The 24459-nt window shown below is 42.2% G+C and overlaps 1 protein-coding gene across 2 annotated transcripts; it reads left to right on the top strand.

The window, feature by feature from the left end:
- The first annotated feature begins 2202 nt into the window (after window positions 1-2202).
- Window positions 2203-22151, top strand: sec24b (SEC24 homolog B, COPII coat complex component). 2 transcript variants are annotated; one of them, XM_061080111.1, is made up of 24 exons: window positions 2203-2459; window positions 3256-3948; window positions 5146-5289; window positions 6055-6207; window positions 10105-10188; window positions 10487-10650; window positions 10892-11076; window positions 11871-11973; window positions 12084-12207; window positions 12313-12422; window positions 12698-12810; window positions 12965-13083; window positions 13459-13514; window positions 13860-14066; window positions 14683-14806; window positions 14905-15063; window positions 15332-15505; window positions 15801-15911; window positions 16223-16398; window positions 16840-16977; window positions 17376-17480; window positions 18110-18202; window positions 18766-18869; window positions 21136-22151. In XM_061080111.1, the coding sequence occupies exons 1-24, from the start codon at window positions 2369-2371 to the stop codon at window positions 21248-21250; spliced, it is 3645 nt and encodes a 1214-aa protein (XP_060936094.1). In that variant the 5' UTR covers window positions 2203-2368; the 3' UTR covers window positions 21251-22151. The 2 variants fall into 2 exon arrangements, with proteins under 2 accessions (XP_060936094.1, XP_060936093.1); XM_061080110.1 differs by having other exon boundaries at window positions 12081-12207.
- The last annotated feature ends 2308 nt before the right edge of the window (window positions 22152-24459 follow it).

Here is a 24459-nt window from a genome sequence, read left to right as displayed (position 1 = left end):
TTAATTCCAAACCTACACAAAGATTACAATTAAATTATGTGCATACTGTGTGTATTGGGTAATTATTGGTGTGACACAATGAAGCAGACACATCTAAATCTATTTATCTTTATTATTTATTGAATCTCCATGTTGTTGAGATGACGTCATTTAAAGTTGAAATGATCGAACGTGTAACTACAGAAAACTGAACTGTTGTTGTGCTGTTCCTTGAGAAAAAAAATGAAAAAAAGATTAAAAAAATAAATACTATATTTTATATATATATGTGATCGAATGTGTAACGTCAAAGATTGGCAACTTCCTGTTGTTTCCGTTACGTTCCGACTTAACGTATTTTTTGTGGCACAGAACAGTTCCACAAAAAACTGAACTGTTGTTGTACTGTTCCCTGAGAAAAAAAAAAGATTAAAAAAAAATCTATATTTATACAATTATAGTAATTGATAATTCATAGAGATTGATTGCTCCTTCAGTTCCCACTTTTGTCCACCAGGTAGCAGTATTGTACTGCTCAGCTTTAGCTGATGTTGTGATCTGCCCAGAATATTATTATGATGATGATGATGATGATGATGATGATGATGATGATGATGATGATGATGATGATGATGATGATGATGATGATGATTATTATTATAACAATAATAACCATTATTTGTATATTATATCACCCTCACTCTATCTATCTATCTTCCTAATTGCTTTCATGGTTTGGAGAAAACATTAATTACATTTTTTACATATATGTATATTTGTCTTCGTTTCCAATATATCATAACCTTAAAAGTTGGAAGAGGTTTCAGTCAGAAGGAAATTATTTATTGAACCCGGACAATGCAACACAAACATTAATCTCAACATGAGAAGAGATGATTTTTGCCAGATTTAGAAATCAAATATACTTTATTGTCCCCATAGGGGGAATGCTTTTCAGGCCAAAGTGCTTCAGCAGCTGCAGAACCTTGTAATAGAAAAATATAAAAGAATAATAAAGCAGAATTAAAGTGAGTCGCCCTGAAAACACAAATTAAACACAAAAAGGATCAATATGAAAAACAAAAACTGGCATTAAATCCTAAAAACTAAGAGTACAAATGTGCCAGACAAGGTGCAAAGCTTATAAAGTGTGTGTACTATCCATAATTTATATATATATATTTGTTTAAAAGGTAATTTAATAGTTATAGCAATAACAACTATTATAATTTTAATATTATCAGAGTGATGGCTGGCCCCACACTTGCAGCTCCACTCTGCCTGGTAATATAAAAATATAAAAGAATAATAAAGCAGAATTAAAGTGAGTTGCCCTGAAAAAACTAATAAAACACTAAAAAGAAAAATATGAAAAAAAAACTGGCAGTAAAAACTAAAAGTGTTCAAATGTGCCAGACAAGGAGCAAAGCTTATAAAGTGTGTGTACTATCCATAATATATATATATATATATTCGTTTAAGTTAATTTAATAGTTATAGCAATAAGAACTATTATAATTGTAATATTCTCAGAGTGATGGATGGCCCCATACGTGTAGCTTCACTCTGCTTGGCAATAGAAAAATATAAAAGAATAATAAAGCAGAATTAAAGTGAGTCGCCCTGAAAACTCAAATTAATCACAAAAAGGATCAATATGAAAAACAAAAACTGGCATTAAAACCTAAAAACTAAGAGTACAAATGTACCAGACAAGGTGCAAAGCTTATAAAGTGTGTGTACTATGCATAATATATATATATATATTTGTTTAAATGGTAATTTAATAGTTATAGCAATAAGAACTATTATAATTGTAATACTTTAATAGTGATGGCTGACCCCACACTTGCAGCTTCACTCTGCTTGGTAATAGAAAAATATAAAGAATAATGAAGCAGAATTACTATTGAGTTGCCCTAAAAAAACTAATAAAACACTAAAAAGATAAATATGAAAATAAAAACTGGCAGTAAAACCTAAAAGTGTTCAAATGTGCCAGACAAGGTGCAAAGCTTATAAAGTGTGTGTTCTCTATAATATATATATATATATATATATATATATATATATATATATATTTGTTTAAGTTAATTTAATAGTTATAGCAACAAGATATATTATAAGTGTAATACTTTAAGAGTGATGGCCCTACACTTGCAGCTTCCCTCCACCAGGCGGCGGAGTGCAGCTGCTCCTCCTCATCCACACTGGAAGCTTCAGCCCCGGCGAGCTGCTCAGGCTGCCCGGGTCCTCACTGACCATCCCCGGCCGCAGCAGCCGCCTCTCGACCGCTCTCCTCCCCGCTGGAGGCTTCTGCTACAACCCGCTCATGAGCATCCGACCGGCCGCGAGCCTGCGGGAGTGACCCGGCCGGGAGGAGCGAGCCATGTCGGGCTCCGGCAGCAGCGGCTCCGGCAGCGGCGGCTACAACCACAGCGCGACGCCGAACGGAGGAGCCGATCCGCCCCGTCAGAACGGTACCACAGGCCGGGCTGGTGCCGCTAGCCAGCCCGCTAGCCGTTAGCATGCTATGTCAGCTAGTGTGTCCGCTACCGAGCATTGATTTTTAATCTATAAAACGTCTCTTCCGGTTTTATTCACAGCAGCGAAACCCAGAATTAATCCTGTCGACGGAATAAAAAATCTGGAATTAAAGTGATTATGCTAATGCTAGCTGGATGCTAACGCTAGCTAGCTGAGTTAAGGGCTGACTCAAAGGGGATCAGGGCTAATGCTAGCTGGATGCTAACGCTAGCTAGCTGAGTTAAGGGCTGACTCAAAGGGGATCAGGGCTAATGCTAGCTGGATGCTAACGCTAGCTAAATTGAGAGCTGACTCAAAGGGGATCAGGGCTAATGCTAGCTGGATGCTAACGCTAGCTAGCTAAGTTAAGAGCTGACTCCAAGGGGATCAGGGCTAATGTTAGCTAGCAGTGTGACAGCTAGCGCACCAGCATCTCAGTCTCTCCTGTTCTATAGAAGCTCTAAGAGGCTGAGATCACTTCCCACTGGGAGGACTGGTGCTGCTGGTGCTGCTGGTGCTGCTGGTGCTGCTGGTTCTGTTGGTTCTACTGGTGCTGGTGGGAGGGTTGCTGGTTCGGTACTGGTCTCACTGGGATCTGCAGCTAATGGAACATATGTTTTTATTATGGTTTTTATTTATCCTCCCACTGAAGTGATTGAGATGACACTCTGATGCTAACTGCACCTCTCTTCCTCCTCTCCTCTCCCTCCTCCTCCTCCTCCTCCTCCTCCTCTTCCTCTTCCTCCTCAGGTCCAGCTCACACGTACCCACCTCCAGGATACTATGGAGCCCCCCCGCCGCACCAGAGCTACCCCACCATCCCCGGCAAAGCCCCCCTTACGAACAGTGCTCACTACTACCAGAACAACCACCAGCAGCAGCAGCAGCACCATCATCAGCAGCAGCACCCCCCCCAGCACCATGTAGCACCCCCCCAGTACACTGCTCCCCCAGGCTCTGCACCTCCTCCTCAGCCGTACACCACACCAACCTCTCCTGCCCCCCCACCGTCAAACACCCAGTACAACCACCGGCCTTTACAGCAGCAGCAGCAGCAGCAGCAGCCCCCCCCCTACACCACTCCAGGGTCCTACTATGGACAGCAGCCGTACCAGGCTCCGCCCCCGGCACAGCCCCCCCCTCCTCACCAGCAGCAGCAGCAGCAACAGCCCAGTTTGGTTCCGGCGGCAGCTCCCGGCACCGGAGCGCCCCCCCTCTACCCCATCGTGTCCTACCCGTCCGGGCCGGGGATCAGCCAGTACGGCACGCTGAGCTCCCTGCAGAGCCCCCCCCCCACGCCCGGAGTGCGGCCCACCCAGATGGGCGCACCGCTGCACCAGTACAACTCGTTACAGCCGGCCGCCACGGCACCGGTGCAGCCCGGGTACGGCGCCGGTGCTCCTCCCGGTCAGGGGCCGACGGTCAACGGACAAGGAGGCACAGGTGTGTGTGTGTAACTGTTTGTGTTATGGTGAAGAACAAGTGTGTGTGACAGTTTGTGTTACGGTGAAGCACAGGTGTGTGTAACAGTTTGTGTTACGTAGAAGAACAAGTGTGTGTGACAGTTTGTGTTACGGTGAAGCACAGGTGTGTGTAACAGTTTGTGTTACGGTGAAGCACCGTGGTGTGTAACTGTTTGTGTGTTACGGTGAAGCACAGGTGTGTGTAACAGTTTGTGTTACGGTGAAGCACAGGTGTGTGTGTGACAGTTTGTGTTACGGTGAAGCACAGGTGTGTGTAACAGTTTGTGTTCAAGATTCAAGATTTTTATTATTAAATTCACAACAATAAAATGAAGCAGTCGCTGGCTCTCTTCTAGCAATGCTCAATAATTACAAACAAAAAAATTAAATTAAAATAGAATATCAAAAATTTAAAATAGAAAATAAAATGTATATATCTAGAAATATATATACGGTGAAGCACATGTGTGTGTGTGTAACAGTTTGTGTTACGGTGAAGCACAGGTGTGTGTGTAACAGTTTGTGTTACGGTGAAGCACAGGTGTGTGTGTGTGACAGTTTGTTTTACGGTGAAGCACAGGTGTGTGTGTGTCAGTTTGTGTTACGGTGAAAGTCGTCAGCTCCCGGCTGGAGAGTGAGAACTTCCCACAAGATTCCTACAAACACTACAAGTTCATACCAGAGCATCATGATAAACTTTTGGTGTTGAAGAAACAGTGATCAGAATCAGAATCAGAATTATTTTATTTGCCAAGTATGTTTGCACATACAGGAAATTGCTTTGGTGTCATTGGTGCACTGAACATAAAACAACAATATAAAAACAACAATATATGACAAAATAGAATCCCATCTCTACTGGTTCAGATCAGCTTCAAGAGGCTGTTTTGGTGTTAGTCCAATAATTTGTGTGCCAAATAAAACAGCTGTCCATATTTACTTTTTCAGAATTAAGGCTAAGCTGCCTTTTTAAGATTTTCCTTCAAGTCACATATATTTATTTGGCTGAAACACATACACTGTCTTGATCCTGCATTTGTGAAACGACTCTTAACCAAAATAATATAATTTTGTCATAGAAAAGAACGTTTATTGTCACAGTTTCATGGACAATTCTTCGTTTTTCATAACTTTTCGTGATGTCTCATTTTTCTCATTGTCCTCCTCTATGCTGCAGGCCCGACCACAGTCCACCAACACTATGACCAAAGCCACCAGGCCCTGCAGAGTTATAACTCCTACGGTGGCCCCGGGGCTGCAGACACAGACCAGGCGCCCTCCAGAGCCACTTCGGTCCATTCCTCGCCGGGACACCACCAAGGTAATAACCAGATATTTATACGACTCGTGACACCAAATGTTTTGGTAGGTTTGTCTTCACAAGGTTTGCTCTTTAGGTTCTGGTGTGACAGCTCAGAACATGTGGAGGCTTTTTGTGTTGATGGAAGTTGACAAGCTGCTCCTGTGACTAACAGACAACAAAATGCAGCGTGTGTGTGTGTGTGTGTATATACAGGTTATTAATATCCAAGCTGCTATACCTGTATGTGTACTGAGATAATTGTCCTCTGAGCGATATAGCCTCAGGCAATAGAAATCATGCAGTACAATAGCAGGAGACTTAAAGGACACACCTCTACAGTGGACATGTTGGAACAGTCACGCTTGGTGGTTAGAATTAGTTCAAGGTTTCAGTATGAAAATGTTCAACAATATTTGTGATTTTTTTTTTAACCTTTGGTGGTGAAACTGAGGTCGTTGAACAATCAGAGAAATCTCTACCGCTGAAAACCACGATGAGAGAAACCACAGGAAATGAAACCATTAGATTTCTGATATCAGAGACATGATGCACACATACAACTTTTGCACGTGGACGTTTTAAGTTGTTATCTTTTTTGCACCAGTTTCTTATTTGGCAGAATTTTAATGGTTTTAAATTTCCCATTAAAGTACGCCTCATCAAGTTGTCACTTACGCTTTCTTTATCAGTTTCTTGCATGAGCGCCACCTTCCCTTCTCTCCTCGACCAACCGGTCCTGACAGATTCTTATCTACCTCTCCCGCCCCCCCTCCCCTCCAACAGGCATGCAGTATGGATATGTTGCTAATAGTGGAGCTAGCTCTGCCTCTGCCACCACCTCAGGCCCAGCAGCAGCAGCAGCAGCAGCCCCCCCCTCGTCATCCAGCTCTGAGGATGAGGATGAGGAGGATGATGATGAGGAGGATGAGGAAGCAGGTCTGCTTTAGCTTTTAAACTCCCCCATAACTCTCCTCTCCTCTCCTCTACCACTTCAACCATCTCCTTAAACTTCTCCTAGTTATGTCTAAAAACTTTCTTCTAAAACATAACTTTGCCATTTGTGCGTTTTCGTTTCCCACTCATACAAAACTCCCGTCTGATCACCACCACCTTCTGTTCTGTGTCTGATGATCGTCCCTCCTACTCCTGCTCTCATCACCCTTAATGAGTTTTCCACTCATTATCTCTACCTTCCCCTTTTTCCTGTATAGTCCAGGCAAAGTAGCGTTTTACGACCGACTAATTGTAAAAGAATTTTTTTCAGCATAGATCATTTCTATGAGGTGTCCAGAACAACATACTAAAAGTCCTAAGAAATCCTAGTTGAGGAAATATGTTTAATTCTCATCAATGTGTGCATATAAGGCCCGGCAACAACACACCCCAAAAAGACTATTTTTTTCCTTTACGCCTATCAAAATAAAACTTTACACAATGAAAGTAACCATGAAACGTAACATTTTTTGTATTAAAAGTTTCTTTGAAAATGAATTTGAATATGCAAATGAGCTATACACTAATCGAATATGCCCCAAATACAACCAAATAGGCTTAATTTTTTCCTTTACTCCGACCACAATAAAACTTTACATAGTAAAAGTATTTATGAAAAGTAACTTTTTTTGTATTACAAGTTTCTTTTGAAATGAATTTAACAAGCACATGAGCTCCACACTTATTGAATATGTCCTAATTTGCATAGGCAAACACCATTCATATGTATGACAAGTACATACATAAATTCAATTTCAAAGAAACTTTTAATACAAAAAATGTTACGTTTCATGGCTACTTTCATCGTGTAAAGTTTAATTTTGATAGGAGTAAAGGAAAAAAATAGTCTTTTTGGGGTGTATTGTTGCCGGGCCTTATTGGCACACATTGATGAGAATTAAACCTATTTCCTCAACTAGGATTTCTTAGGACTTTTAGTATGTTGTTCTGGACACCTCATAGAAATAATCTATGCTGAAAAAAATTCTTTTACAATTACTTCTATTTTTGGCTCCAAAATGGGTTACTTTGCCTGGACTAGTAGGCTAATCAGATCTTTTTCCTCACCTTCCTTCCATCTCCTTTGCAACAGCCCTCCACAGTTCACCTGCTGCTCACCCTCTTCCCCCCCTGTCACAGTCATCACTGCTCTTTCCCTAATGTCAAATCCCTGTTCTGTTCCTCCACGAATCAAATCTGATATGAAATCTTATCTTAGAAAGGTAAACGGGTAAGTAGCCTTAAGCCACATTCTGCTTTTCTAGTTGTGGTGCAGTGGAAGCCGTCCTTCTCGTGTGCTGCTGAGTAATCCCTGGGTGGTGATCATCCGGCTGGTTGCAGATGGAGATCACAATCTATATGTTGTGTTCCTGCTTTCAGTCGTAACACAACTGTAGAGCTGAGAGAGTAGAAGCTGACCTCATGGGCTGGATACGATTTGGGAGTAGATGAGATTGTTTAATATTGAGCTGAGTGAGTTTTATGACATTAGAGGTGGGATGTTGTTAATGACATAAAATGTATTCAATAATAATAACAACTTTATTTATACAGCACTATTAAAACACCACAAACAATAACATGAGATCAAATATAAAGACCAGCATCAAGACTTTAATTACAATCAATTAAGTCATCATTTGTGATTTATTCATCAAAGAGGCAAAACATTTTCCAGCCTCATCTTTAAAATGAGACTAATATGTTTGACTCTATAAAGTCTTTATTGATAACTGTTATTTTAAAAGACCAGGGGCATTAATCTTGCATGGATTTACATTTGACGACATTCTATCATTTTACAGAAACGTAATCCAGCATTACAGATTTGAAAGTTTCTAAAAAAGGAATCTTTTTCTCTGGGAAAGAAACATAACTTCTTCTTGTTACATATCTGGCTGGTGTCACGCTGCTCTGTGCTTTCACAGCTCGCTGTTAGGTTATGTGCGACTGAGGTGTTCTGCAGATGATCGTCCCTCAGGCCGCGTGTCGTCAGCCAGAGGTTAACGTGTTTTTAAATATAGCCGGTCCCTTGCTGCCCGGTCCAGGCTCTCCGTGCATGTTCCCAGTGAGGGAGGATGGGCAGAGGTTATCTCAGCACAGCTATTATTCATTAGCACGTCACTTCAGATAAAAGAAAAGCAGCCGCTGACCCGAGCAAGTGGAATCGCCATCCAGTGGCAATAAATAGCCGGTTGGGGGGGGTGTCCAGGGGCTTGCACTCTCGGGAAAAAGCTAAATTTGGTGGCTTCTACTCCATCTTATACACTGATCTTAAACATTACACATTTTAATAACTTCACTCACCACATTGCAGACATTAAGTGAATTATTGTGGTTGAAAAATTGGGGATTAGAAAATTAAAAAATGTAAATCATCTATTAATTTCACACAAAGCAGGATAAAACTGCTCAGTAACAGCATAACTGCTAAAGTTGACCATAGATGTTTGATGTTGTTATATAATTTATGATGTGTATATACTAGAGGAAGTTCCATTACATCATATTTTATGAATAAATGAACATAGATTACATAAATTAAATATCTTGTGCTACCATTTACAACTGAACATAAGGATTTCTTTCATTATTGGTGAGTCCTCTGATTATTTAAAAACAATTTCAGTCCATAAGAAATGGAAAAATGGTGAATAAACACTTGAAATGCAAATAAAAAAATAGAAAAGCTTTAAATTGATAACCAAATCACACAAGAGGAGGAGGAGGAAGAGGAGTTGTCAGATGAGTATTTGAGAAGGAGGAAGAGGGCTTAGCTGTTCTGGTGTCTTCTTTCTCCTGCAGACCAGATAATCCAGCAGACTACTGGTCAGATTTAGTCGGAGATAATTGGATCGTGTCCTGTCCAATGAGATCTCTGCCACAGACCTGTCGTGCCTTGGTTCGCTGTTTGTTGATCCCTCCTTTTGGCCGGCACAGATTGAATGGCTCATTCAAATATTCTAACCTTGTAATCCTCTATGGAGAAAATAATCTATTCATGAATTGACATGAGAAGAAAAACAACCAAAGATTAGAGAGAAAAATCAAAAAATGGTCCCAGTGATTTTACATCCTTAATGTTAAATTAACTTAACGAGTTTCCTCTCAAACTAAAGATAAAGTCATTTGTTTTAAGTGTCTTTAAACTTATTCTTTACATAAATTTGCTGTCGTCTTCTTCTTTTTACACCTGTTTGCCACATTCCTTGGCATTTTTCTTTGAAGGTCGTGAATTCAGAAAATGTCAAAGTGCAAAAGAAAATGAATGGGAAATTGTGTAAAAGAGAAAGGTTGATGATCCTAGATTGAGGAAATCAGGAGGAAATTAAAGAGGAAATAAGAATTAATAACATTTAGAACCTGTATTTCTTCCATAGCTTTCCTCCATCTTATCTCACCATTCACTCCATACTTCCTGTCCTCAGAGGCCTGAGCTTTCTCCACCAAACATGTGACCACGAGCTTGTTCCAAACCTGAGTGCGTCCTTTCATCCTTTTGGTTCAGTGTTCACGCAGCCTTCCCTTTCCTCCCTCTGCACACGTCAAAGTCAAATAAAAGAAACTCCTTTTCATTCTTCTGAATTTTTAATCTTTTTTGCTCCTTTCCCTCTCTTCCTCCTGTTCTTTCATTTGTATCTTGACCATCGTTCCTTCACATCTTTTCTCATATTATTAAATGTACAGACCAGCTTGTCGCCAAGTGATCTGCTCTTTCATCTTCTAATGACTCCTGTTTTTTCTCTTAGTTGTACTTTGTTCATATCTTGATATTTAATTATATTAAATTCATTTGTTTATATTTCTGTGATTCACTCTTCCTCTCTTCTCCTCTCTCAGGTGGGGATACATCCTCCTCCACCACTGGCAGTGCCTCTCCAGTGCCCAACAGCTATGATTCGCTCGAAGGGGGCAGCTATCCAGGTACATCTCTATCTTTACCAAGCTTTATATCAAATTAATAGGTAAACATGCATCTGACCTCATCAAGGAAACTCCTTCACGACATCTGCTGTCTTGTTTATGAGTTTAAGCAGGTTTTTATTCACACAAATATATGACCTTTGCACACAGGCAATAACCTTGATGTCAAAATGTGTAACTTTGAGAAACCAAGATATTTATCTGCAGTGAAAAGCTGATTGAAGGACACGAGTCCCACATGAATGTCATTAATCCAAACTACGTTGCACACTGTCTCACGTCTTTCTGTATTCCCCAGATTCTATACCACCTCCTAATGATATGAGCAGCCAGGCTCAGTCCTATGGTAGCTATGGTTACTCCAGCATGCAGCCAGCCTATCCGCAGGGGCCGCCCCCCCACCCGGACTCTTCTCCCACTCAAGACCAGTACGACCAGTCAGGCTACGAGCATTACGCCAAGGTGAGGCCACAGTGTGAAGTGTTCACTGATGTTTTCCCTTTGCTTATTCTTCTGTGATTGGCTGCTTCAGCTGCTGGAGAAACACCACGAGCCAATCAGAGCCAAGCAGGTGGCAATGTTAACGACCTGTGTCGGGGGGGATCTTATCCTCTGTGATCGTGATCTTGCTGCATTGTCCCACCAGTTCTCACTAATTACAGGTTTATAATGTATTTCTCCTTCTCCCCTTCCACTTGTTCAGCCTTTTCCCAAACTGGCCCAGCTGTCGGCGGCCCTCGGGGGTCTGAGCGGCGTGCCGGAGCTGGAGCAGGAGGCCCTGACGCCGATTAACCTGATGCACGAGAGGAACCTGCTGCCCCCGAGGCCCCTGGAGGCCCCTGAACCCAACCTCAACAGTGACCTCAAGAAGGTCAATTGCAGTCCGCAGTAAGTCGAGTGTGCGGGATTGGGGCTGCTCGATTATGGAAAAAATCATAATCACGATTATTTTGGACAAAAACGAAATCATGATTATTCAAACGATTATTAATATGTGCCCTTATTTTTTAAATGACTAACCGGAAGTACCAGTCACTTCCGGTTCCGGTAAACACCGATTACGGCTGCGTGTCTTATTCCTCCGTGAAACCATGCAGGATATCGGTGCATGGTTATTCAAACCCTTAATGATGGCAACATTAACACTCTCCATAAAAACACTTTGTAACTGAGAACTTTGAAATTTCCTCTCAATATTAAATGTCCCCATCTGCCCCCCCACTACAAGCACAGAGAGAGAGAGAGAGAGAGAATGCTTTAGGGGAGGGACTGAAATGCGAATGCGCGTCTCTTTAGAAAAAAATGCCAAATAATCGTTTCAACTCGATTATAGTAGTTTGGAGATCGTTTGACCCAATAATCGTAATCACGATTATATTTCGATTAATTGAGCAGCCCTATGCGGGATACACATACTTTTTATCTACCAATTTTGTTCCAAGTTTTATCTAGTTGTGGGTAAATAGCACATTATATTACAAAAACCTTATTAATGTAAAATTACCAAACTAAAAATCAGACTATTTTAACATTAGTTTTTTGTCTTTTTCTTGTCCTGCTCCTCTGAATTTCTCCCTGTTTCTTAAAATAACACTTTTATCTCACACACTCGGTCATGATGTAATGTGTGGCTGTGTTACCTAAGCCCCTCCTGTCTCTCCCTGTGTGTTTCTGCTGATCAGGACATTCAGGTGTACGCTGACGAGCATCCCCCAGACGCAGGCTCTACTCAACAAGGCCCGGCTCCCCCTGGGCCTCCTCCTCCATCCCTTCAGAGACTTGCAGGTGTGAACCAACGCCTGCAGCATGGATGGAAAAATTTGAAACATTTGAAATGCTCAGCTCACAAGACACGTTTTGTATTCTTGTTTTTCCCCTTTTCCTTCCTGCAGCAGTTACCGGTGATCACATCCAACACGATCGTGCGCTGTCGCTCCTGTCGCACCTACATCAATCCCTTCGTCACCTTCCTGGACCAGCGCAGGTGGAAGTGTAACCTCTGCTACCGAGTCAATGATGGTAGGAGAATAATGGTTTATGCATCCAGTCCTATATTAACCATCACCCCTATATTCTGCATAGTTTTGCAGATGTTTTACTCACTTTTGTTTTTTCCTCGTTAAGTTCCAGATGAGTTCATGTACAACCCGGTCACCAGGTCGTACGGCGAGCCCCACAAAAGGCCGGAGGTTCAAAACGCCACCGTGGAGTTCATCGCCTCCTCAGACTACATGGTAAACATGCTCTGCTTGTAAAAAGTGAATTATTTTATTAAGTTGGTCCTGTGGTGTGAGTGTTTGTCCACTAGAGAGCAGTATTGTCTCAGTGCATAGGAACCTTTACTAACTGTCAGGAGGGCAAATAGATGTGTGATGGAACTCCACTGAATTTATTACAAAAATAAACTTACATTAACTTCAGATCCGCATTTCCACATTCAGCAGCTTAGTTTTTATATCATCTCCGGCTCTTTATATCCTCACTAACATGTTCTGACCTGTGTGCTCAGCTGAGACCTCCTCAGCCGTCTGTCTACCTGTTCGTCCTGGACGTGTGTCACAACGCTGTGGAAGCAGGCTACCTGAAGTACTTCTGTGAATCACTTCTGGAGAACCTGGATAAGTGAGTACTGTTGATGTTACGTTAAAGGGGCTGGTTGATGAGTCTGTTAAGATCAAGTAGAGGATGTCAAGAAGCAGATGTTATGAACAGCTGTCACAGACGTTTCTCTAAAGCATTTCCATCTAAACCTGATCAATCATGTTCTGATCTTCAGGTTACCCGGGGACACGCGCACCAGGGTGGGCTTCCTGACCTTCGACAGCACCATCCACTTCTACAACCTGCAGGAGGGACTGTCCCAGCCTCAGATGCTGGTGGTGTCAGACATAGACGGTACGTCTGCTAACGGGAGCCAGGATTTAGATTTAACGTTTTGTTTTTAACATCTGAGGATGATAATACTGGACTACCTGGTCTTCCTTGAATCATAAAGATACATTTATAAGAAATCATGATAGTTGTATACATTTATCCACATTTTCTACACATAATATGATGCATATATGTGAAATAAGTGTTTTTTACTTCAGGAGGGTTTTCAAAGTACAATTAGAAAGGAAGCTGACCACTTTTAATACTATCCCTAGCCGAGCATTTCTCCATTATTTTAAATATCCAATAGAAACCGGTTTATCTTGGCCATGTTTTTGTGAAATTTGCGATTTCTCAGTTTTCTCCTTTGGCTTGTGTCCCTCTCTCTTCTCACAGATGTCTTTATTCCGTCTCACGACAGTCTGATGGTGAACCTGAAGGAGAGCAGAGAGGTAAACTGTCCTGCTTTGTGGAAACAAATGTGTCAATGACCATTTTTTAATGTTTCTCTCGTCTCCACCATTTCCTTTTATTTCCTACATTCCTGTTTCTTTTCCCTTTACTGCCTCTTACTATTTGTCTCTCTTTTGGTCGCTCCCTCTCTTCTCCATCCATCTATTCCCTCTTCTAATCCCTTCACCTTCATGCATCTGCTCTCGTCTCATTTGTGTCTCTCTTCTGCTTCTTTTCTCTATTTTTAATGAAAACGTGTTCCTTTTCTTTCATCATTTGCAACGATTCCCTCTCTCCTCGATTCCCTGATTTAAATCCCCCCCCCTCTCTCTTCTCTCCTCCAGCTGGTGCAGGACCTGCTCACCTCGCTGCCGGCCATGTTCAGTCAGACCAAGGAGACCCACAGTGCCCTCGGCCCGGCGCTGCAGGCGGCCTTCAAGCTCATGTCTCCCACGGGCGGTCGCATCACGATTTTCCAGACGCAGCTGCCCACGCTGGGCGCTGGTCTGCTGCAATCCAGAGAAGACCCCAACCAGCGCTCCAGTACTAAGGTGAGGAGAGAGGAAGGAGTGTTTCTGGATGTTTGTTGTGGTTATTGGAAGTTTGAGTTTCTGTGGGTGCTGCTGTGTTTGTTCTTCAGCAGTGATTTGTGTGTGTTCTCCTTCTGAAGATGTCTACTGTCACAATTTAGCTGCAGTGTTTTTATTTTATGGTTTTCCCAGCCAGTTGCGTTTTTCAAATGGAATTTGGGATCTTGAATGAGCTTGGTGACCATTTCGCTGAGATTTATGACTTCTAAAGCGAAACCATGCCAGCGATGAAATGTAGAAGGATGATTTCTCTTCCTCTCTGTGTAGATTCAGTCTGGATTCATATTTATTGTCTTGATGTTTTTGGTTCGTGACACAAAACCCGGCTGCCAGGAACTTGCTGCAGAAATGTGGCCACAAATCATAAATATAACGAATAAAGAACAGATGTGTTTTCTTTGGCAGGGAAAATTAATCTCTGTTTTTTAGATTCTGAACTTTCTGGAGGATTCAGAGGCCGAAAGAAACAAGGAAACTTGGACCAAAAATGAAATATGCCCCTGACCCGAACCTGCTGTTGATTTTTTGTACTTTGTAAACAGATCAGATAATAAATAATACGTCTGTTTCTTTGCAGGGAGTTCAGCACCTCGGCCCGGCCACAGACTTTTATAAGAAGCTGGCTCTGGACTGCTCAGGACAACAGATCGGAGTGGATCTGTTCTTGCTCAGCTCCCAGTACGCTGACCTGGCCTCACTAGGTAATAATGCCTCCCTCCTAACTTAGTAAGTTTGTACATTTATAGTTTTTCTCTTTTCTAAATAAAACCTTTCCTGTTTCCCTGTTTCTCTTCTCCAGCTTGCATCTCCAAATACTCAGCAGGCAGCATCTTTTACTACCCCTCCTTTCATTACACCCAAAACCCTGCACAGCTGGAGAAGTTCCAAAAGGATCTGGAGCGCTACCTCACCAGGAAGATCGGCTTTGAGGCGGTTATGAGAATACGCTGCACGAAAGGTGAGCGGATTGGGGCTCAGGCTGCCCCTCCAGATGTTTGTTATCTCGTATGACAGTTGTATTTCCTGGGTCACTCGAGATTAGATAGCATTTGATTGGCAGCTGTTTTACACGCTGGATTTCCTGATATGGAAAGTGACTCAATGCTCACAAGCTGCATTTGAGCATAAAATCTGCTCAGACGTTCACCCGTCTGATTCCATCTTTCTACCTGACTGTATTTTAACATTATTTCTGTTTCACTACCCTCCTCTGTGCGCCCTCTCAGGTTTATCCATCCATACGTTCCATGGGAACTTCTTTGTGCGCTCCACCGACCTGCTGTCGCTCGCCAACGTGAACCCAGACTCTGCCTTCGCTGTCCAGATGTCGATCGATGACTCTCTGGCAGACTCGTCTCTGGCCTGCTTCCAGGCCGCGCTGCTCTACACCTCCAACAAAGGTACAGGCACTCTGGATGTGGGAATCTGTGAAGCTCAGTGAGCAGAGATCATTCATCACCTCTGTAATAACTCATAGTCCCTTTAAGACTTTTAAAAGCTCACCGGCTCCATTAGCCAACAACAGGAGCTTGTATTCATTCAAACAGATTTCCAGATGTGAACTTGTGAAGCAGAGTTAAATAAAGTTCTTACTCCACAATGAGACATTATTTGATAAGTTTTTGATGGTTAATTTCTAGGCAGTTTACAACGAATAAGAAACTCAAGCAGCTGTGGGATTGTGTGTCTCTGTAGGAAAAAGGCGAATTCGAGTTCACACCCTGTGTCTGCCGGTGGTCAACCAGCTGAGTGACGTGTACGCTGGAGCTGATGTCCAAGCTATCACGTGTCTTCTGGCCAACATGGGTGAGTCTCTCTCAAAAGTATTATCTGTTTCCTTATAGGTGACCATTTGCCTGGTGCCTGAATGTACAGAGATTATTAAAAGTGCTGAACGGAAAAAAATATTCCAAGATCTAAAACTTTTTCGCAAGGTTTGAAAATGGTTATCAATAGAAATTAATAATTCATGGTAAAGTAGACAATGATGTATGATGTTTACTTAAGAATAGCAAAATTGCATAAAAGGCATTTTTATTGAACTGCTATAGGAGACTCAGATTTTATGTTCCTGAAGAAGGCCTGTAACTAAAACCACGGTATATTCTTCTTTCCAGCCATCGACCGGTCGATATCGTCCAGCCTGTCAGACGCCCGGGACGCTCTGGTGAACGCCGTGGTGGACATGGTGACCTCCTACAAGAGCAACGTGTCCAACATGCATCAGTTGGGCATCGTGGTGCCCTCCTCCATGCGCCTGTTCCCTCTCTACATCCTCGCTCTGCTCAAACAGGTGAGACACACAAATTCACTCGTCACATGAGTCCATTACAGCTTCAGACACACAGACGGAAACATGTTAAGTTCTGTATCAACAAAACACACAGTAATGCGCCTCAATAATTATATTACACATCATAAAACACACTGACGTAATTTCTGCACACCCCAAAAACACCCTGTATGAGGTGTGTGTGTAGGACACACCTCAAAAGTCCTTCACACACACACACACACACTAATGAAGGCAAAGTTTACAGTCATACTGACTCTTCTACATGTTCACTGACTGTTCATCCACCCAGGACTTGTCCATTCATACATGCAGGGTGTGTCCATGTTGACGAACAGGTCACATTAAGGAACAAACCGACCATTAAACATATATTTTATTATCAGACCATCAGATGAATGAGTAAATACATGAAAATGGAACCTGTGTATCTGTCTCCAGAAAGCGCTGCGGACGGGAACCAGCACGCGTCTCGACGAGCGGGTCTTCGCCATGTGTGAGTTCAAGACGCAGCCGCTGGAGCAGATGATGCAGATGGTTCATCCCGACCTGTACAGGCTGGACAACATCACAGACCAGGTAGGACTCCACTGAACTAAGGGATATTTGAATGGTGAGTCATGTAATCTGCTGAACTGGTTCAAGTCCACAACAGTCACAACCAGTGAGATTTGTTTTACTGAAGTAGAAATAACAATACACACAATAGCACTATTTAAGAATGTTATAAAACTTCCTGGATCTGTCCACTGATCCGGATCAGCTCCAAAATTGTAATGCGAATTAATTATTATAATCATCTTAAATGGGGACGTTAAACATTCAGATTACTTTAAAGTCCTGATTACTAAATATAGCTTGTGTTTACTGTTCTATGAAAAGAGGAAATAACACTTTTTATCCACTTTATAAATCTGGTGATTTTGCTGCTAGTTTCCTCCAGCTAATCAGTCGCACCAATCTTGTGTGACCTGCAGGGGGCGCTCCATCTGAACGACACGGTGGTTCCTCAGCCTCATCTGCTCCACCTGGCTGGGGAGAGGCTGACTAAAGACGGAGCTTTCCTCATGGACTGTGGCAACGTACGCTTCCTGTATTATTTATTCATTAAATCACAAGAGAGATGTTTTCCTCAAATGTCGGAGCTCAGCAGCAGCAGCAGGATCGGCCCAGTCTGAGTGTCGGTGTAATTTAATTTCAGGGGAATTTCCACCTCAAGACGATAATAAAATAGGAAATGGAATTATTGCAGTTTTTGACGTGAAAGAATTTAGTTCAAGAATGCAGAAAATGTATGATTAATGTCAAATTTTGATAATCGAATAATCAATTTAGTGATGTTGCAGCAGATGTGAGGATTGGAGGCTTTCCTTGTCTTATCCGTTGTAAACTGAATATCTTTCGATCTTTGACTCAATCAACTTGGGTTCTGAGACATTTTAACAGAGTTTTATTTAGATAATTAAGAAAATAAGATGAAACCTTAGTTGCAAACAGACTGTAGATGAAGATGAAATGTAAAGCCAGTTTATGTAGGTGGAGATATAAAAGGTTTCTCTCATTTTAGGTCCTTATAACATTTATTGTTAGTGTTCATTTTTTCATCATCCGTCCTTATTTACAGTTTATGGTGAAGCTCAGCTCAGATTTAATAAGAGATTTAAAGACTTTTGAACGTGACGCTCTGACACGACTCTGTTTCCGTCTGCAGGTGTTTTATCTGTGGATCGGCAAATGCTGCAACGAGATGTTCATCCGAGATGTTCTGGGCTGTTCCAACTACGCCTCGATCCCCCCCAACATGGTCAGTGACACCAACTCTGATTGTTGTAAATGAGCAGCTCTCTACTGAAGAAAAGTGCATTGAGAAATGATGCGTTTCACATCCAACATTTCAGGAAATGACTGAGATTGACTCGGATTAGGGAAGTTGAAATATTGCTGTACAGTTTAAATCTGACAGAAACGCCACCGCCCAGTTTCTGCATGAATGATGCAACGCAGCACTGTACATGAGTCACAGTCGGGGAACTGCATTTCTGTTTTGTTCAAAGAAATAACTCAGTGCAGCAAAACAAATGTGCTGTTGTAGCTTGTCTTTAACAAACAGCTAGATAGAAAACTCTGTCATTACCACACTGTGGGCACGATGGCAACACCCAGAACAAACAGCTCAGCACTGTTTGTGTTTCTACACACGGGCCAATGCACCCACCCACCTACATGCAAACCCCACATTTCAGACCACAGGCATGTTTCTAGATGCTGCGCGAATCGACTGAATCTGTTTCCCGTCAGAAACTCGCTGCAGTGAAAACAATGTTGTTGATGTTTTTGCCTCTCCCTTTCGTTCTCTCTGAATCCCAGAGTCACATTCCTGAGCTGCAGACGACTCTGTCTGAGAGGGTGCGAGCGTTCCTCGACTGGCTGCAGGACAACCGGGCGTTCAGCTGCACCCTGCACGTCCTCAAGTAAGCAGCGCCGCACATCTGGACCAACATCTGACGGTTTAACAGATCTCACATCCACATGCTCGGTGGTAGAAAGTGTGGGAGGGTCATGAAGCAGGTTTCCACCCAAATGTTGAATTTCAAGGAATTCTAAATATCAAGAGATGTTTCTTAACAAGCGAGTCTGAACTGAAATGGTAGGAAATATGAAAATGTTCTAAATTAAGCTGCTCTCAGATATGCACTGAACTCAGATAATTTCAGGATATACAGGTTTTATGTGAGAAATGAGGGAGAAGGTGAGTTCCCAGGGTCGCATAGAGTCGGTGGTAGAAAATGTCACAAAGCAGGTTTCCACCCAAATGTTGAATTTCAAGGAATTCTAAATATCAAGAGTTGGTTCTTAACAAGCTAGTGGCGCTAACTCAGCGGGATATCGAGATGAGAGGATGAAAAGAGGATCAGTCTGAACTCAAGTGGTAGAAAATATGAACATTTTCTAAATTAAGCTGCTTTCGGAAATGCACTGAACTCCAGATAAATTCAGGATATACAGGTTGTATGTGAGAAATGAGGGAGAGGTGAGTTCCCAGGTCGGATGGAGCCAGTGAGGTTACAGATGTTGAAGTTATACATCAAAACCAACAAGAATAAGATGATACAAACGTAGATTATTTGTTGTAAAGCAGTTTTATTCGACAGAACTGTAGCTGCTCTTCCCTCTTTCCCAGCGAGCCGCTGTCACCCAGCGCCGAACAGAAACAGGGTGTGACCGGTTTCATGTCAGAGTGGAAACTGTCTCCCTGCAGTGATCGGCCCGAGGTTGACAGAAAACAATCTCCAGTGTAAACACGTAGTAGCGTTGAGGTCACCGATCTGCCAGAGGAGGCAGAGGCTTCCACAGGGAACCTATTGTTTCTGTTTCCTCTCTCTCCCCTCCGCGGCACAGCATTGTTGCTCAACCACATTTCTCAGTGTTGTTGGGCGAGCAGCGCTGATGTCAGACAGATGGACTGAGAGCTAACAGAGAACAAACAGTGGATTTGATTAGGTGGAGGGTGACGTGCAGGACTCACTGATCTAAAACAACAATACAACTACAAGAGGAAGTTTACGAAATGGTTGAAAAAGCAAAAATGTGACAGGAGCTGATGAGCCACACCTCATCCCTGATGGGTGGAGCTGGTCCGAAGTGTTTCTGTTGAACCTGAACCCTCAGCCGATGCTCTAGACAAGCTGAGTCATCTTGAGATCAGAAGAAACAAGATTCCAAGACACAAGCAGGGTTCGTACGGTCATGGAAAACCTGGAAAAGTCATGGAAATTTAAAATGTGTTTTTCCAGGCCTGGAAAAGTCATGGAAAAAAAGAATCTCCCAAAAGTTTTGGAAAAGTCATGGAAATTTGTCATATTCATATTTTCATGTCGTTCAATCATTTATGCCGAGTTTTAAATAATTCATATGCTTTTAAAGAAATACTCTCAAAATATAAGCAGGCATACTTGGGTTTGTGTCATTTACTGTATACTGTATGCCTTGGAATTCTCATTGTTAGTTTGAAAACTACATTTTGTCACTTTTTCGCGTATACACCGAGATTTCACAAAATGTTCGGTCATGGAAATTTGGTTTAAAGTTATTGAAAAGTCATGGAAAAGTCATGGAAATCCATTGGTCAAAATGTGTATGAACCCTGCACAAGGAAATCAAGAAAGACAAAGCTGCTGATTTTGACATGAAGCACTTCAAACTTTCCCTTTGTGGTTGAATGAGAAGATTTAGTTTTATAGAAAGAAAGTTATTCAGAAGAGAGTCTTGTTGTTGTTTTGATATCGAACAAAATGCTATAATTCGAAATCTATAACTCCTATCCGTGAAATGAAAACACCGTGAGAATCACAAGGTCTGGTCGAACAAGTACATATCTATATTATTGTTCAGAGTCAGAAAAGGCCGTTCTAGCAGTTTAGAAACCTAGGTTTCCTTACATAAATCTCCTCCGAACGTGTACATTGGTTAAATTATAATCAATGTTGAAGTTGTAAATGTGTTCAAGGAAATCAAGAAAGACAAAGCTGCTGATTTTGACATGAAGCACTTCAAACTTTCCCTTTGTGGTTGAATGAGAAGATTTAGTTTTATAGAAAGAAAGTAATTCAGAAGAGAGTCTGGTTGTTGTTTTGATATCAGAACCAAAGTCCCGGTGTTGTTATGTCTCTCGTCCAGAAACCTCTCCAATGATTCCCGGTCCCTTTAACCCTGTTCTTCCTCTTCTCTCTCCGGCAGAGACGACGCGGCGGCGAAAGCTTCCATCCTCCAGCACCTGGTGGAGGACAAGTCGGAGTCGGGTTCATCACTCGTCGAGTTCCTGGAGCAAGTTCAGCTTCAAATATCCAAGTAGGCTCCGGTCAGTCGGAGACGACCTCTGACCTCGGACCAGTGCGAGGGAGGGACTTCGGCCTCGTAGCGTGAGAACTAGCTTTAGTCAGTGACCGACGCCCATCGCCTCCTCGGACCCGCTCCAGGGAGGTGGCTTTACCTCCCCTTCATTTTTAAAAACAGTCTTCTTAAAGAAAGAAAACCCCCGAAGCCGACCGGTCAGCCGTGGTGTGACCTATCGGAAAGGGGCGGGGCCAACGTCTCCGGACAGAATAAAGGATTACAGGAATTATGATGAAGGAACCGGGGATTTATCACGAGTCAAAATGAAATATTGAAAACGCTCCTGCAGCGTCGAGCTCTCGTTCAGCCTCTCGTCCAATCACGAGTCAACAGGAGAAGGGGGGGGGGCGTTGAGCCAAGAAGATGCCACTTCAGTACGTTTTTAGTTTTGTTGTTTTCCGTGATCTACACATGTAGCTAGTGCTGTTTTTATTTTATAATTTATTCCCTTCTTTACTCCTTTTCAGTTACATTTTTTTTTTTGCATACACTGGAGAACAGAACCAAGCATTCCTTCGGTTGCTTTTTGTTTTTTTTTGTCGGCATGTGCTCTGAAAACCGCATGTCACCGTTTTGTTTGCTGCGAGTCCCGAGGATCGAAGACGAGCGGGAGCTTCACCGGTGGCTGGACAGTTTGAAACCCCTCCCTCCCCCCCCGCCCGCCAACCCCCCCGCTCCGCTGTGTGACCCGAGTGTGTCGAGCTCACTCCTCCAGAAAAGTCCCACTGTCAACAATCTTCTTCTCATTTGTTTTATTGTTTCCCGGGCGCTGACTCGAGTTGCTCCTCCACTTTGTAACTATTGAAAAGAATCTTTTATGTGCGATAATTTATGAACCAGCTTATTAAATAAAAAACAAAAACAGAGATCTGCTTCTTTTCACTGAGCCATGAACAGATATCTGTAGTTTGTTGGATGTTTACGTCTGAATTTGTTAGTTTGCAAAAAACTGATAAAAGATTTCAGAAGCTGTTCATCCATCAAATACACACTTCTGACTTATATATTAAATTTAACTTGTTGAAATCTGTTCAAACCTTTATTTTCTAAAAGCTCCAACTTCATTCTACAACTTAGATAGTTTGACCTCCACCAAGGAGGTTTGGATTTGTCTGAATTCTTCTATTAGTTTGCAGGATAACACAAAACTTGGTGGAACGATGAAAACTTGGTCAGAGAAGAACCGTCAAAGTTCTCAGGGAATAATTCACGGATCCTGATGAAAACCAGATGTTTATGAGTCAGTGTGTCATTAGGAGTGGATCCAAAAATAAGAAATGCAACACTAGTGAATTTGAATGTGGTTCAATAAGGAGACTGTTGAGCGGTCTGGGCCTTTTTGTTTGTTAGTTAGCAGCATTTTGAAAAAGCTTCTGTCCAAATGTCTATGAACTTTTGTGGAGTTTGACCCAATTAATAACCCATTATTTTTTGAATCAGATTTGGAGAAATGCCCAGGAATATTTTTGACTTTTTTTCCTGGCTTCTCTAGAAAATAATTCATGAATCTTGTTTAAAGTTTTATTTGGCATATTTGAGGTTTGTGCTCCACTGCCATTCTGATTAGAATTTTCAAATTTAAGATTTAATTTAAAGTATAACTCTGCTCCCATCAAATTTCAGGCCAACCGAAGAAGTAAAATCTGATAAATTTTGATAACTTGTAGTAATATGCCATATGTCTGAAACATAGTTGGCAAAAACACTGTTCTACATATTTCAGACAAATGGGACTCACGTGTTGAAACTTCAGCCTGAACAGCATGAAAACTTTTATTGTACAATCAGTAAATGAGTTTCTCTCAGTCTTCAGGTTTCTCTGGTTTCCTGAAGAACGCTGCAGATGAACTGACCTTCAGAATCTAAAGTCTGAAACCGAAGTTGGACCCGTGAGACTCTGAGCTAAGCCGTGTTTTAATTCTTATCAGCAAACAGTAGTGCGTGAAATGAACATGGTTGTTAACACATTTCTGGTGCTTTCCCAGACTTTTGTGTGTGTTTATCCTTAAACTTCTCGCCAGCAGGAAATGATCAAACCTCGTCCCCCCGGTAGTGTTCAGGCTCCACTGGCCTGCGGAGGAGAATTAAGATTGTTTCCTTCAAGCTGCTTAAGAAGGAGCTGTAAAAAACACACACACCGTGGAAGGTAATCGTGTGTAGTAAACACACAAACAGAAAGTGACCGGCTCCCTGCTCCACTGGCAAACAGATCTGGATCCCATCTGCTGCCACTGCTGCTGCTCTCATGGAAAAACTGCAGCATGAAGCTTTAAGGAACCAGACAGACGCTGAAACCAGGCTTCTTACATTCTCAGCTTTCACATTTTGAGGAAGTTCAGTGAATAAACGTTCTGGAGGGAGAGACGTGTCCGAGTCCAGCTGGAGACGAAGGCTGGAGATGTCATTTCATGTGCTTCAAAGCTGCAGAACTTCACATCGTAGGAGGTTTGATCTGTGAAGACAGATGTGGGAGTTGTGCGACAAATTCAAAATCAAAGTCTTTGCGTTTCAACGCTCGACATTTGAGTTTCTCTCCCGACAAACAACAAGTGAGCGCTGTGTTATATTTAAACTCCTGTTTTTAACTGGTCCAGCCCCCCCGCCGCCCACCCAACCCCCTCTGCCAACTTTCCTTCTCACTACAGACCCTCTTTCACTTCTTTATGGTCATGAAGTCACAGTTTCCTCACACAGCTGGTTCCTGAGCAGCTACTCTGCAGCGGTGGAGGTTCACCAACACTGGGAGAAGAAAGATATGTTTATATGTTAATAGTTAAAGATATGAATAAAACACGATAAATATCAGAAAGTACTAAGAACTGTCAACTTGGCCAATTAGTGTGTGGTATTTTTTCTGATAACAATATATGAGGAAGTACAGTGTCTAAGATTGTTATGAGGAATCTAGTCGTGTTAATCGTGGTTGATGAAATATGTTTAAATGCCAGAAATGGGTAAAACTAAAATAGACTTTGGAATTTCCGAGATAATTATCTCAGAAAAGCAGAACTTTTTTTTTCTTCAAGTGAATGCAAAACGCTTCTGTAGAAAAGTGAGAAGGAGAAAACGTATTAATATTCCAGACAGAAAAGAAAGTAGCAGGAGGGCGTTTGTGTGTGTCTGTGTGTGTGTGTGTGTGTGTGTGTGCAGAATGTTCAGTTTCTATTT

The sequence above is a fragment of the Limanda limanda genome, chromosome 10 (assembly GCF_963576545.1).
Source record: "Limanda limanda chromosome 10, fLimLim1.1, whole genome shotgun sequence".
NCBI lineage: Eukaryota > Metazoa > Chordata > Actinopteri > Pleuronectiformes > Pleuronectidae > Limanda > Limanda limanda.
Note: the sequence above shows the minus strand (reverse complement) of the source record. Positions and strands in the feature narration are given on the sequence as shown.